Below are 16,177 nucleotides of genomic sequence, written 5' to 3' on the forward strand. Positions count from 1 at the left end.
ATAGATACTGGGGTGGTCCAGGAATAGAACAGAGATAGATACTGGGGTGGTCCAGGAATAGAACAGAGATAGATACTGGGGTGGTCCAGGAATAGAACAGAGATAGACTGGGGTGGTCCAGGAATAGACTGGGCTGATCCAGGAATAGAACAGAGATAGATACTGGGGTGGTCCAGGAATAGAACAGAGATAGACTGGGGTGGTCCAGGAATAGACTGGGCTGATCCAGGAATAGAACAGAGATAGATACTGGGGTGGTCCAGGAATAGAACAGAGATAGACTGGGGTGGTCCAGGAATAGAACAGAGATAGACTGGGGTGATCCAGGAATAGAACAGAGATAGATACTGGGGTGGTCCAGGAATAGAACAGAGATAGACTGGGGTGGTCCAGGAATAGACTGGGCTGATCCAGGAATAGAACAGAGATAGATACTGGGGTGGTCCAGGAACAGAACAGAGATAGAGACTGGGGTGGTCCAGGAATAGAACAGAGATAGATACTGGGGTGGTCCAGGAATAGAACAGAGATAGATACTGGGGTGGTCCAGGAATAGAACAGAGATAGAGACTGGGGTGGTCCAGGAATAGAACAGAGATAGATACTGGGGTGGTCCAGGAATAGACTGGGGTGGTCCAGGAATAGAACAGAGATAGAGACTGGGGTGGTCCAGGAATAGACTGGGGTGGTCCAGGAATAGAACAGAGATAGAGACTGGGGTGGTCCAGGAATAGACTGGGGTGGTCCAGGAATAGAACAGAGATAGATACTGGGGTGGTCCAGGAATAGAACAGAGATAGAGACTGGGGTGATCCAGGAATAGAACAGAGATAGACTGGGGTGGTCCAGGAATAGAACAGAGAGTATATAGAGACTGTTATCAGGACGTATACAGTATATAGAGACTGTTATCAGGACATATACTGTATATAGAGACAGTTAAAAGGACATATACAGTCTATAGAGACTGTTATAAGGACATATACCGTCTATAGAGACTGTTATCAGGACATATACTGTATATAGAGACTGTTATCAGGACATATACTATATATAGAGACTTCTATCAGGACATATACAGTATATAGAGACTGTTATCAGGACATATACTGATCGTGGTACTGGTACCTCCCTAGATATATACCAGCTGATCGTGGTACTGGTACCTCCCTAGATATATACCAGCTGATCGTGGTACTGGTACCTCCCTAGATATATACCAGCTGATCGTGGTACTGGTACCTCCCTAGATATATACCAGCTGATCGTGGTACTGGTACCTCCCTAGATATATACCAGCTGATCGTGGTACTGGTACCTCCCTAGATATATACCAGCTGATCGTGGTACTGGTACCTCCCTAGATATATACCAGCTGTTAAGGTCATCTCTGGGTTAGAGGATATTCATTCTAATGGACTTACTAATAGGTTCGCCATATTAAAACAATCAGAGGTGATAGACACGTTCTCTCAATATGCAGTAGGCAACATATTTGTGTAGTCACACATGTTGCATCCATACTTGATCCTTTAATAGACAGAGTCGGAGAGACCTATTACCTAGGCTGAACACACACACACACTCACACACACACACACACACACACACACGCTCATACTCCTCTCCTCCCGGTCTTTTAGTGAGAGCCACACGAGCGATTTATGGGTCAATAAATAACTTTCAGTGCTCTTGTGGTACTTCCAGGGTTCTAATACACAGTGGTAGACTGTGGCAGGGGAGAGATGAGAGCACACACACACACACACACACACACACACACACACACACACACACACACACACACACACACACACCCATACACACGCTCCACCGCCCTCTGGCTCTGTCTGTCTTGGCTGAGGCTCAGTGTGTAAATGTAAATGACCAATTAGACCAAAAGCCAAAAGCCTTGCCAGCCTCTGGCCAGCAGCAGCACGAATCAGATGGTACCTCTACCACTAGTACTGCTGGTGTCACCACCATGACGGCTAGGAGTTACGACCGTGTGGTTGGGACCAGGAGTTACGACCGTGTGGCTGGGACCAGGAGTTACGACCATGTGGCTGGGACTAGGAGTTACGACCGTGTGGCTGGGACCAGGAGTTACGACCGTGTGGCTGGGACTAGGAGTTACGACAGTGTGGTTGGGACTAGGAGTTACGACCGTGTGGCTGGGACTAGGAGTTACGACCGTGTGGCTGGGACTAGGAGTTACGACCGTGTGGCTCGGACTAAGAGTTACGACAGTGTGGCTGGGACCCAGAGTTACGACCGTGTGGCTGGGACTAGGAGTTACGACCGTGTGGTTGGGACCAGGAGTTACGACCGTGTGGCTGGGACCCGGAGTTACGACCGTGTGGCTGGGACTACGGCCGTGTGGCTGGGACCAGGAGTTACGACCATGTGGCTGGGACCAGGAGTTACGACCATGTGGCTGGGACTAGGAGTTACGACCGTGTGGCTGGGACCAGGAGTTACGACCGTGTGGTTGGGACTAGGAGTTACGACCGTGTGGTTGGGACCAGGGTGTTACGACCGTGTGGTTGGGACTAGGAGTTACGACCGTGTGGCTGGGACTACGGCCGTGTGGCTGGGACCAGGAGTTACGACCATGTGGCTGGGACCAGGAGTTACGACCATGTGGCTGGGACCAGGAGTTACGACCGTGTGGTTGGGACTAGGAGTTACGACCGTGTGGTTGGGACCAGGAGTTACGACCATGTGGTTGGGACTAGGAGTTACGACAGTGTGGTTGGGACCAGGAGTTACGACCGTGTGGTTGGGACCAGGAGTTACGACCGTGTGGCTGGGACCAGGAGTTACGACCATGTGGCTGGGACTAGGAGTTACGACCGTGTGGCTGGGACCAGGAGTTACGACCGTGTGGCTGGGACTAGGAGTTACGACAGTGTGGTTGGGACTAGGAGTTACGACCGTGTGGCTGGGACTAGGAGTTACGACCGTGTGGCTGGGACTAGGAGTTACGACCGTGTGGCTGGGACTAGGAGTTACGACCGTGTGGCTGGGACTAGGAGTTACGACAGTGTGGCTGGGACCCAGAGTTACGACCGTGTGGCTGGGACTAGGAGTTACGACCGTGTGGTTGGGACCAGGAGTTACGACCGTGTGGCTGGGACCCGGAGTTACGACCGTGTGGCTGGGACTACGGCCGTGTGGCTGGGACCAGGAGTTACGACCATGTGGCTGGGACCAGGAGTTACGACCATGTGGCTGGGACTAGGAGTTACGACCGTGTGGCTGGGACCAGGAGTTACGACCGTGTGGTTGGGACTAGGAGTTACGACCGTGTGGCTGGGACTACGGCCGTGTGGCTGGGACCAGGAGTTACGACCATGTGGCTGGGACCAGGAGTTACGACCATGTGGCTGGGACTAGGAGTTACGACCGTGTGGCTGGGACCAGGAGTTACGACCGTGTGGTTGGGACTAGGAGTTACGACCGTGTGGTTGGGACCAGGAGTTACGACCGTGTGGTTGGGACTAGGAGTTACGACAGTGTGGTTGGGACCAGGAGTTACGACCGTGTGGTTGGGACTAGGAGTTACGACAGTGTGGCTGGGACCCGGAGTTACGACCGTGTGGCTGGGACTAGGAGTTACGACAGTGTGGTTGGGACTAGGAGTTACGACCGTGTGGCTGGGACTAGGAGTTACGACAGTGTGGCTGGGACCAGGAGTTACGACCGTGTGGCTGGGACTAGGAGTTACGACAGTGTTTTATCTAATAGTGGATGGTTTTGGTGGGCCTCGATGTCCTTGCTCACACATACACTCTCTCTCTCTCTCTCTCTCTCTCTCTCGTTCTCTTTCTATCTCTCTCTTTCACACACACAAACACACACACACACACACCTACTCAGCCACACTCTCTCTTTCATACACACAGATATGTACACACACAGTCTAACCCTCCTCTCCTCTCTCTTTTCTCTTGTTCTCTCCATCCAGGGTCCAGCTGGTTTGAAGGGAGGCGAAGGACCACAGGGTGCCCAAGGCCCCGTCGTAAGTATTGCGTTACCATGGTTATCCCGTCACTCCCGCCACCGTATTGAGAAAATTATTTTAGAGACTCTGAGCAACACATGGTATTGAGGTCTGTTTATAGCCTGGTAGTCTGGTAGGCAGGACAGGTGGTTGGTCCATAATGAGGTCTGTTTATAGCCTGGTAGGCAGGACAGGTGGTTGGTCCATAATGAGGTCTGATTATAGCCTGGTAGTCTAGTAGGCAGAGTAGGTGGTTGGTCCATAATGAGGTCTGATAATAGCCTGGTAGTCTAGTAGGCAGAGTAGGTGGTTGGTCCATAATGAGGTCTGATAATAGCCTGGTAGTCTAGTAGGCAGAGTAGGTGGTTGGTCCATAATGAGGTCTGATAATAGCCTGGTAGTCTAGTAGGCAGAGTAGGTGGTTGGTCCATAATGAGGTCTGATTATAGCCTGGTAGTCTGGTAGGCAGAGCAGGTGGTTGGTCCATAATGAGGTCTGATAATAGCCTGGTAGTCTAGTAGGCAGAGCAGGTGGTTGGTCCATAGTGAGGTCTGATTATAGCCTGGTAGTCTGGTAGCCAGAGCACGTGGTTGGTCCATAATGAGGTCTGATTATAGCTTGGTAGGCAGGACAGGTGGTTGGTCCATAGTGAGGTCTGATTATAGCCTGGTAGTCTGGTAGGCAGAGCAGGTGGTTGGTCCATAGTGAGGTCTGATTATAGCCTGGTAGTCTGGTAGGCAGGATAGGTGGTTGGTCCATAATGAGGTGTGATTATAGTCTGGTAGGCAGGACAGGTGGTTGGTCCATAATGAGGTCTGATTATAGTCTGGTAGGCAGAGCAGGTGGTTGGTCCATAATGAGGTGTGATTATAGCCTGGTAGGCAGAGCAGGTGGTTGGTCCATAATGAGGTCTGATTATAGCCTGGTAGGCAGAGCAGGTGGTTGGTCCATAATGAGGTCTGATTATAGTCTGGTAGGCAGAGCAGGTGGTTGGTCCATAATGAGGTCTGATTATAGCCTGGTAGGCAGAGCAGGTGGTTGGTCCATAATGAGGTCTGATTATAGTCTGGTAGGCAGGACAGGTGGTTGGTCCATAATGAGGTCTGATTATAGCCTGGTAGGCAGAGCAGGTGGTTGGTCCATAATGAGGTCTGATTATAGTCTGGTAGGCAGGACAGGTGGTTGGTCCATAATGAGGTCTGATTATAGCCTGGTAGCTTGTTATTTCATTCATTTGACTCCCTATTCAATGATACTGAACACCGTGTTTGGAAATCTGTTTTAATGTGTTTTTATCAAGATTGGATGTTGGGGTGTTTTGTTAATTCACTGCCAAACTTCACTCACTCGTATGGTGCACTAGTTTGTGTCTGTCAGCTAGAAGCAGCAGGATACAAAATTATCCGTAACTGAGTGGGCTGGTTTCTCTTTGAACCCTCAATGATGTCTGCTCTACCACAGCGACTCCCCAAAGATGCATGATGGGAATGTGAATGTGAGAATGTTAAATCTCCTACAGTTGGAGGGAATTGAATCTCTTAGAGGTATGCATGACAGACAGGCGGCTTTGAACTGTCTGACATTTAGTCAGAGCGATAAACACTGTCTCTCTATAATTGGTTAAAAGCGACAGACCACTGTTAGAGAGATGGTAGATTAGGCCAGAGGAGAAGAGAAAAGAGAATGAGAGGAGAGGAGAGGAGAGGAGAGGGAGGAGAGGAGAGAGGAGAGGAGAGGAGAGGAGAGGAGAGGAGAGGAGAGGAGGGGGAGGGGAGGAGAGGGAGGAGGAGAGGAGAGGAGAGGAGAGGAGGGGGAGGGGAGGAGAGGAGAGGAGAGGAGAGGAGGGGAGGTAGGGAGGGAGGAGAGGAGAGGGGAGGGGGGGAGGAGAGGGAGGGGAGGGGAGGGGAGGGGAGGAGAGGAGATGCACAGCATGCATAATGGAACCAGGAGGGTTTGACAACAAATGAGAGTGTTCCGTGTCATTGGAAGCATTCTCATGTTCTAGAGTTCCAATGTGAGAATGGACGGCATACATAATGGAGGTTCTGAACAAAGGAAAGGGTTCTGATTCTGGTGGTTCTAAATGGTGGAAGATTCTGTCTGACAGGAAAGACTCCGTGCTGGGTAATGGCTGGAAGCCGTTGAAAAGACTGTTTTCTTTATCGGCATGATGTCAGAGAAACTCCCCTTCAAAGAAATTGTATGACTCTGAAAAGTTTCCTACGCAAACACACACACACACACACACACACACACACAGCAGTCATTTGATATTTTCTTTCATCAATTTCTTGCCAGGGGGTGGGTCGGAGTTCAGTTTAGTCAAAGAGTTTGTGTGTGTGTGTGTGTGTGTGTGTGTGTGTGTGTGTGTGTCAGAGGAGATCTCTGCCATGAAACAGACTGGCCCTCAGGGTAGCAGGTGGCTGCTCAGATGTGTCCATGAATCAACGTGTGTGTGTGTGTACAGTGTGTGTATGTCTGTATGTGTACAGTTTGTGTGTGTGTGTGTACAGAATGTTTGCGTGTGTGCGTTTGCGTAGAAAAGTTTTCAGAGTCATACAATTTCTTTGAAGGGGAGTTTCTCTGACATCATGCCGATAAAGAAAACAGTCTTTTCAACGGCTTCCAGCCATTACCCAGCACGGAGTCTTTCCTGTCAGAGGTCTCTCTGTTAACCCTGTCTGAGTGGCCAGTGTGAATACAGCCCTGAGGTCTGTCTGTTAACCCTGTCTGAGTGGCCAGTCTGAATACAGCCCTGAGGTCTGTCTGTTAACCCTGTCTGAGTGGCCAGTCTGAATACAGCCCTGAGGTCTGTCTGTTAACCCTGTCTGAGTGGCCAGTGTGAATACAGCCCTGAGGTCTCTCTGTTAACCCTGTCTGAGTGGCCAGTCTGAATACAGCCCTGAGGTCTCTCTGTTAACCCTGTCTGAGTGGCCAGTGTGAATACAGCCCTGAGGTCTCTCTGTTAACCCTGTCTGAGTGGCCAGTGTGAATACAGCCCTGAGGTCTCTCTGTTAACCCTGTCTGAGTGGCCAGTGTGAATACAGCCCTGAGGTATCTCTGTTAACCCTGTCTGAGTGGCCAGTCTGAATAGAGCCCTGAGGTCTCTCTGTTAACCCTGTCTGAGTGGCCAGTCTGAATACAGCCCTGAGGTCTGTCTGTTAACCCTGTCTGAGTGGCCAGTCTGAATAGAGCCCTGAGGTCTCTCTGTTAACCCTGTCTGAGTGGCCAGTCTGAATACAGCCCTGAGGTCTGTCTGTTAACCCTGTCTGAGTGGCCAGTCTGAATACAGCCCTGAGGTCTCTCTGTTAACCCTGTCTGAGTGGCCAGTCTGAATACAGCCCTGAGGTCTGTCTGTTAACCCTGTCTGAGTGGCCAGTCTGAATACAGCCCTGAGGTCTCTCTGTTAACCCTGTCTGAGTGGCCAGTCTGAATACAGCCCTGAGGTCTCTCTGTTAACCCTGTCTGAGTGGCCAGTCTGAATACAGCCCTGAGGTCTCTCTGTTAACCCTGTCTGAGTGGCCAGTCTGAATACAGCCCTGAGGTCTCTCTGTTAACCCTGTCTGAGTGGCCAGTCTGAATACAGCCCTGAGGTCTCTCTGTTAACCCTGTCTGAGTGGCCAGTCTGAATACAGCCCTGAGGTCTGTCTGTTAACCCTGTCTGAGTGGCCAGTGTGAATACAGCCCTGAGGTCTGTCTGTTAACCCTGTCTGAGTGGCCAGTCTGAATACAGCCCTGAGGTCTGTCTGTTAACCCTGTCTGAGTGGCCAGTCTGAATACAGCCCTGAGGTCTGTCTGTTAACCCTGTCTGAGTGGCCAGTGTGAATACAGCCCTGAGGTCTCTCTGTTAACCCTGTCTGAGTGGCCAGTCTGAATACAGCCCTGAGGTCTCTCTGTTAACCCTGTCTGAGTGGCCAGTGTGAATACAGCCCTGAGGTCTCTCTGTTAACCCTGTCTGAGTGGCCAGTGTGAATACAGCCCTGAGGTATCTCTGTTAACCCTGTCTGAGTGGCCAGTCTGAATAGAGCCCTGAGGTCTCTCTGTTAACCCTGTCTGAGTGGCCAGTCTGAATACAGCCCTGAGGTCTGTCTGTTAACCCTGTCTGAGTGGCCAGTCTGAATACAGCCCTGAGGTCTCTCTGTTAACCCTGTCTGAGTGGCCAGTCTGAATACAGCCCTGAGGTCTGTCTGTTAACCCTGTCTGAGTGGCCAGTCTGAATACAGCCCTGAGGTCTCTCTGTTAACCCTGTCTGAGTGGCCAGTCTGAATACAGCCCTGAGGTCTGTCTGTTAACCCTGTCTGAGTGGCCAGTGTGAATACAGCCCTGAGGTCTCTCTGTTAACCCTGTCTGAGTGGCCAGTGTGAATACAGCCATGAGGTCTCTCTGTTAACCCTGTCTGAGTGGCCAGTGTGAATACAGCCCTGAGGTCTCTCTGTTAACCCTGTCTGAGTGGCCAGTCTGAATACAGCCCTGAGGTCTCTCTGTTAACCCTGAGTGGCCACACGAGCATACTACTTAGAATACATGCCCAATACATTACTCCGTTCTAGGTAATATACTGTAGTAGCTATTCCTACTAAATAACTAATATTCCTAAACACTGACTATGCTGATAGCTACTGCAGGGTTCCTCAACTGGTGGCCCACAGGCCGAATTTGGCCCAAGGGTGGTTTTATTTGGCACGCAAGCTTTCAAAAATATATCTTTAAATTGTTTTTATTGTTGGAAATAAAAAACTGGAAAAACATCAGGAAATCAGCTCCAAGTTATTTGTATTTAAGAAATCTGTATTCCCACGCAAAATAGAGAGACATATGATCGCGTACAATGTTTATTTATTATTATTTATTTTTTTAACCTTTATTTAACTAGGCAAGTCAGTTAAGAACAAATTCTTATTTTCAACGACGGCCTAGGAACAGTGGGGTTAACTGTTCCTGACCTATGGGCCGTTCTGACGTAAGAATGTAAGAAAGGTTTGAAATGATTCTATTTTAGTCAAACATTATATCTGTTTGGGCTTCTTGCGGTCAATTCGCAATTATTTGTAATTATGTTCAGGCCCCCCCGACCATCCGCTCAAGAAGAAAATCGTCCCGCAGCTGAATATAGTTGAGGGATCCCTAAGCTACTGTATTGAGGGAAAATGTACTTACTATGACTGTGATACTGTATGTGGTTTTCCCACCTTCTACTGATGAATTCACTAACTCTAGATAAGAGAGTCAGCTAAATGAATCAATGCTGTAAGTGGTTCTGGATAAGAGAGTCTGCTAAATGACTCACTACTGTAGTGGCTCTGGATAAGAGAGTCTGCTAAATGACTCACTACTGTCGTGGCTCTGTATAAGAGAGTCTGCTAAATGACTCACTACTGTCGTGGCTCTGGATAAGAGAGTCTACTAAATGACTCACTACTGTAAGTGGATCTGGATAAGAGAGTCTGCTAAATGACTCACTACTGTAGTGGCTCTGGATAAGAGAGTCTGCTAAATGACTCACTACTGTCGTGGCTCTGGATAAGAGAGTCTGCTAAATGAATCACTACTGTAAGTGGCTCTGGATAAGAGAGTCTGCTAAATGACTCACTACTGTCGTGGCTCTGGATAAGAGAGTCTGCTAAATGACTCACTACTGTCGTGGCTCTGGATAAGAGAGTCTGCTAAATGGCTCACTACTGTAGTGGCTCTGGATAAGAGAGTCTGCTAAATTAATCACTACAGTAAGTGGATTATTTATATTTATTTATTTTATTTCACCTTTATTTAACCAGGTAGGCTAGTTGAGAACAAGTTCTCATTTACAACTGCGACCTGGCTAAGATAAAGCATAGCAGTGTGAACCGACAACACAGAGTTACACATGGAGTAAACAATTAACAAGTCAATAACACAGTAGAAAAAAAATAAAAGACAGTCTATATACATTGTGTTTCAAAAGGCATGAGGAGGTAGGCGAATAATTACAATTTAGCAGATTAACACTGGAGTGATAAATGATCAGATGGTCATGTGCAGGTAGAGATATTGGTGTGCAAAAGAGCAGAAAAGTAAATAAATATACACAGTATGGGGATGAGGTAGGTAAATTGGGTGGGCTATTTACCGATAGACTATGTACAGCGGCAGCGATCAGTTAGCTGCTCGGATAGCTGATGTTTGAAGTTGGTGAGGGAGATAAAAGTCTCCAACTTTAGCGATTTTTGCAATTCGTTCCAGTCATTGGCAGCAGAGAACTGGAACGAAAGGCGGCCAAATGAGGTGTTGGCTTTAGGGATGATCAGTGAGATACACCTGCTGGAGCATGTGCTACGGATGGGTGTTGCCATCGTGACCAGTGAACTGAGATAAGGCGGAGCTTTACCTAGCATGGACTTGTAGATGACCTGGAGCCAGTGGGTCTGGCGACGAATATGTAGCGAGGGCCAGCCGACTAGAGCATACAGGTCACAGTGGTGGGTGGTATAAGGTGCTTTAGTAACAAAACGGATGGCACTGTGATAAACTGCATCCAGTTTGCCGAGTAGAGTATTGGAAGCTATTTTGTAGATGACATCGCCGAAGTCGAGGATCGGTAGGATAGTCAGTTTTACTAGGGTAAGTTTGGCGGCGTGGGTGAAGGAGGCTTTGTTGCGGAATAGAAAGCCAACTCTAGATTTTATTTTAGATTGGAGATGTTTGATATGAGTCTGGAAGGAGAGTTTACAGTCTAGCCAGACACCTAGGTACTTATAGATGTCCACATATTCTAGGTCGGAACCATCCAGGGTGGTGATGCTGGTCAGGTGTGCGGGTGCAGGCAGCGAACGGTTGAAAAGCATGCATTTGGTTTTACTAGCGTTTAAGAGCAGTTGGAGGCCACGGAAGGAGTGTTGTATGGCATTGAGGTTCGATCTGGATAAGAGAGTCTGCTAAATGAATCACTACTGTAGTGGATCTGGATAAGAGAGTCTGCTAAATGACTCACTACTGTAAGTGGCTCTGGATAAGAGAGTCTTCTAAATGACTCACTACTGTAAGTGGATCTGGATAAGAGAGTCTGCTAAATGACTCACATGTTCGTGTAAATGTGTGATGGATATTGCAATAGAACAGAATGATTCTTAAAGGTCAGCGATCGGTCCTGTTGATGTTGGTAATGTGTTGTTGGCTGGGCAGGGTTCTCCTGGAGAACGAGGTGCTGCCGGTCCTGGAGGTCCCATCGGTCTATCAGGACGCACTGGACCCCAGGGAGGCCCGGGTCCAGCCGGAGAGAAGGGGGGCCCGGTGAGTACACACCTCAGAACACACACAGTTCTTAGACTTTATTCAAAACTTTTGTCAAGTGATGTTTTCATCACAAAATAATGTAAATCATGAACCGTGTGTATTTTAACTGTTTGTTGACTGTGGCCCCTAATATCTGTCTGTCCCCAGGGAGAGAAAGGTCCCATGGGACCAGCTGGTCGTGACGGTATTCAAGGTCCAGTTGGTCTTCCTGGCCCTGCAGGCCCCCAGGGGCCCCCAGGAGAGGACGGAGACAAGGTACAGTAACCTATAGTTATATAGACAGACAAGGTACACTAACAGACAGACAATGTACACTAACGTATAGTTATAGAGACGGTAACCTAACCTACAGTAACCTATAGTTAAAGAGGCAGACAAGGTACGTTAACTCATAGTTGTAGGCCCTGAGATAGACTAGCTTCCTGTCCAGCAGATATACTTGTAAATTAAGCTGCCTCATACTACAGAATTAGCAAATAGCCTCCTGACCTATGGGCCGTTCTGGCTCCTCCCCTTGGGCCATTCTGGCTCCTCCCCTTGGGCCGTTCTGGCTCCTGACCTATGGGCCGTTCTGGCTCCTGCCCTATGGGCCGTTCTGGCTCCTCCCCTTGGGCCGTTCTGGCTCCTGACCTATGGGCCGTTCTGCCTCCTGACCTATGGGCCGTTCTGGCTCCTCCCCTTGGGCCGTTCTGGCTCCTGCCCTATGGGCCATTCTGCCTCCTGTCCTATGGGCTGTTCTGGCTCCTCCCCTTGGGCCATTCTGGCTCCTGTCCTATGGGCCGTTCTGGCTCCTCCCCTTGGGCCATTCTGGCTCCTGCCCTATGGGCCGTTCTGGCTCCTGCCAAATGGGCCGTTCTGCCTCCTGACCTATGGGCCGTTCTGGCTCCTGACCTATGGGCCGTTCTGGCTCCTGACCTATGGGCCGTTCTGGCTCGAACAAGGCTTACATACTTACTTTTCAGTAATTGAGAGTTTAGTTCAGTGATTGAAGGTATAGTTCAGTAATTCAAAGTTCAGTAATTGACAGTATAATTCAGATATTTACAGTTCAGTAATTGACAGTACAGTTCAGTAATTGACAGTATAGTTCAGTAATTGACAGTTTAGTTCAGTAATTGACAGTATAGTAATTGACAGTATAGTTCAGTAATTGACAGTATAGTTCAGTAATTGACAGTTTAGTTCAGTAATTTACAGTACAGTAATTGACAGTTTAGTTCAGTAATTTACAGTACAGTAATTGACAGTATAGTTCAGTAATTGACAGTAAAGTTCAGTAATTGACAGTATAGTTCAGTAATTGAAGGTATAATTCAGTAATTTATAGTTCAGTAATTGACAGTAAAGTTCAGTAATTGACAGTATAGTTCAGTAATTGACAGTATAGTTCAGTAATTTACAGTTCAGTAATTGACAGTATAGTTCAGTAATTTACAGTTCAGTAATTGACAGTACAGTTCAGTAATTTACAGTTCAGTAATTGACAGTACAGTTCAGTAATTTACAGTTCAGTAATTGACAGTATAGTTCAGTAATTTACAGTTCAGTAATTGACAGTTTATTCCAGTAATTTACAGTTCAGTAATTGACAGTACAGTTCAGTAATTGACAGTACAGTTCAGTAAGTGACAGTATAGTTCAGTAATACATTGTACTGTATACCGTACCATGTGTAGGGGATAAATGCTGTTGTTCTGGGCATGGCATTGGGACGAGGCAGAGCTGACAGTGTGATGATACACCAAATGTGTTGTGGGTGAGAGTATTACATTAGAGCTATTATTAATGACTTTCTTTGGCATGTTTAATTATTGGATAGGTGTGAAAATGTTTCAGAAACGAAGCTGCAGAGTAGACACACACACACACACACACACACACACACACACGCACGCACGCACGCACGCACGCACGCACGCACGCACGCACGCACGCACGCACGCACGCACGCACACACACACACACACACACACACACACACACACACACACACACACACACACACACACACACACACACACACACACACACACACACACACACACACACACACACACACACACACACACACACACACACACACACACACACACACACACACACACACACACACACACACACACACACACACACACACACACACACACCCGTCCTCCATAGCGACAGTGTGACAGTGGGAGTGTCAGTAGAGGGATAGACCGAGACAAGTAATCAAATCATTGCAAACACTAACTTCAAGGTCTTTGACCAATCAAATTAAAATCTCCACTAATAATATTTACCACCCAATCACAGTAAAGGTGACATTTGGAAAATATTGACTAGACAATGAGGCAAAACGTTTTTTTTTTTTTTAAAGATGGGCGAAAATACAATAGACTCAAATAAAATAGACTCAAATGAAATAGGATCAAGGCTCTTTGGGTCCTACTATATAAAAATCAATATGTTGTCGTCATTATCATAATTGGTGTTGTTGTGTGTTCTGTCCCAGGGAGAGGTTGGTGAGCCTGGCCAGAAAGGAAGCAAAGCAGACAAGGGAGAACAGGTGAGTTCTCATCATTTTCTTTCCCTCCCGTAGGAAAGGTTTATAGAGAAACCTGTACTGGTCCACGGACCAGAGGATATGAAACACTGCTCCAGTATACTCCTAGGAAGTCACCTCAAATTACCTAAAGAGTGTTCGTTGTTGCTAGTATGGTCCATTATTTAGGGACAACTCTGTTATCTCCTTGTTGTCTCTGTCCCTGTTAACTCTGTTGTCTCTGTCCCTGTTAACTCTGTTGTCTTTGTCCCTGTTAACTCTGTTGTCCCCTTGTTGTCTTTGTCCCTGTTAACTCTGTTGTCCCCTTGTTGTCTTTGTCCCTGTTAACTCTGTTGTCTTTGTCCCTGTTAACTCTGTTGTCCCCTTGTTGTCTTTGTCCCTGTTAACTCTGTTGTCTTTGTCCCTGTTAACTCTGTTGTCCCCTTGTTGTCTTTGTCCCTGTTAACTCTGTTGTCTTTGTCCCTGTTAACTCTGTTGTCTTTGTCCCTGTTAACTATGTTGTCTTTGTCCCTGTTAACTCTGTTGTCTTTGTCCCTGTTAACTCTGTTGTCTTTGTCCCTGTTAACTCTGTTGTCCCCTTGTTGTCTTTGTCCCTGTTAACTCTGTTGTCTTTGTCCCTGTTAACTCTGTTGTCTTTGTCCCTGTTAACTCTGTTGTCCCCTTGTTGTCTTTGTCCCTGTTAACTCTGTTGTCTTTATCCCTGTTAACTCTGTTGACTTTGTCCCTGTTAACTCTGTTGTCTTTATCCCTGTTAACTCTGTTGACTTTGTCCCTGTTAACTCTGTTGTCTTTGTCCCTGTTAACTCTGTTGTCCCCTCTAACTGTCTCTGTCCCGTGGTTGTTTGTAGGGACCTCCTGGTCCAGGAGGTCTTCAAGGTGTCATCGGAGCTCCTGGTCCTGCTGTGAGTATTCAGTCACCTTTAACCTTTCACCTTTCACCTTCAAACTCTCACCTCAGACCCAACTCATCAACCCTGAACTGTTACCCCTCAACTCAGCCCCCTCTCGTGTTATTCTAACATAGACCGAGTCGGGTGGCAGACCAGCTTCAATTCATCACAGATATTACTAATGGGCAGATATATATTACCGATATTACTAAAGGATGAATATTCATTGTATATATCACTAAAGGACAAATATTCATCACAAATATTAGTAAAGGATGAATATTCATCACAGATATGAATAAAGAATTCATATTCATATTCATCACATATATTACTAAAGGATGCATATTCATCACATATATTACTAGAGGATGAATATTCATCACAGATTTTACTAAATATCAAATTTACAGAATATATATTACCGATATTACTAAAGGATGAATATTCATCACCTATATTACTAAAGGACAAATATTCATCACCAATAATATAAAAGCATAAATATTAATCATATATATTACTAAAGGACGAATATTCATCACATATATAACAAAAGGGCAAATATTAATCACAGATATTAATAAAGGATGCATATTCATCACATATATTAATAAATGATGAATATTCGTCACCGATATTAATAACGGATGAATATTCATCACCGATATTAATAAAGGATGAATATTCATCACAGATGTTACTAAAGGCAGAATATATATGACAGATGTTACTACAGCTAAGCGGCTGCAGCTGTGACTTCTGTTGGAGTGGGGGTTTCTCTTTTTTAGTACCCAAATACCCAAGACCTAAAATACCTTTGTCCAGTATGAGAGTAGAACATGCCTATAACAAGCCTATAACAAGCTTATAACATGCCTACAATAAGCCTCCAACAAGCCTCCAACAAGCCTACAATAAGCCTCCAACAAGACTACAACAAGACTACAACAAGCCTACAACAAGTCTACAACAAGCCTACAACAAGTCTACAACAAGACTACAACAAGCCTACAACAAGTCTACAACAAGCCTACAAAAAGTCTACAACAAGTCTACAACAAGTATACAAAAAGCCTACAACAAGCCTACAACAATCCTATAACAAGTCTACAACAAGTCTACAACAAGCCTACAACAAGCCTACAACAAGTCTACAACAAGCCTACAACAAGTCTACAACAAGCCTACAACAAGCCTACAACAAGACTACAACAAGCCTACAACACGTCTACAACAAGTCTACAACAAGACTACAACAAGCCTACAACAAGTCTACAACAAGCCTACAAAAAGTCTACAACAAGTCTACAACAAGTCTACAACATGCCTACAACAAGACTACAACAAGCCTACAACAAGTCTACAACAAGTCTACAACAAGCCTCCAACAAGACTACAACAATCCTATAACAAGCCAGAACAAGCCTACAACAAGCCATACATAAGCCTCCAACAAGCCTCCCG

At 46.6% G+C, this 16,177-nt stretch overlaps 1 protein-coding gene across 1 annotated transcript in view; it reads left to right on the plus strand.

Moving 5' to 3' along the window:
• LOC115114042 (collagen alpha-1(XI) chain-like) overlaps positions 1-16,177 on the plus strand; it is a 193,322-nt gene that overhangs the window by 135,557 nt on the left and 41,588 nt on the right. The window contains exons 38-45 of the mRNA XM_065013638.1: positions 1,904-2,458; positions 2,557-3,255; positions 3,299-3,736; positions 3,971-4,024; positions 11,165-11,272; positions 11,423-11,530; positions 13,770-13,823; positions 14,669-14,722. Of these exons, the coding sequence (XP_064869710.1) occupies positions 1,904-2,458; positions 2,557-3,255; positions 3,299-3,736; positions 3,971-4,024; positions 11,165-11,272; positions 11,423-11,530; positions 13,770-13,823; positions 14,669-14,722 (2,070 nt within the window). The remainder of the gene's footprint in view (positions 1-1,903; positions 2,459-2,556; positions 3,256-3,298; positions 3,737-3,970; positions 4,025-11,164; positions 11,273-11,422; positions 11,531-13,769; positions 13,824-14,668; positions 14,723-16,177) is intronic.

This window comes from Oncorhynchus nerka, linkage group LG9b (assembly GCF_034236695.1).
Source record: "Oncorhynchus nerka isolate Pitt River linkage group LG9b, Oner_Uvic_2.0, whole genome shotgun sequence".
Lineage (NCBI taxonomy): Eukaryota > Metazoa > Chordata > Actinopteri > Salmoniformes > Salmonidae > Oncorhynchus > Oncorhynchus nerka.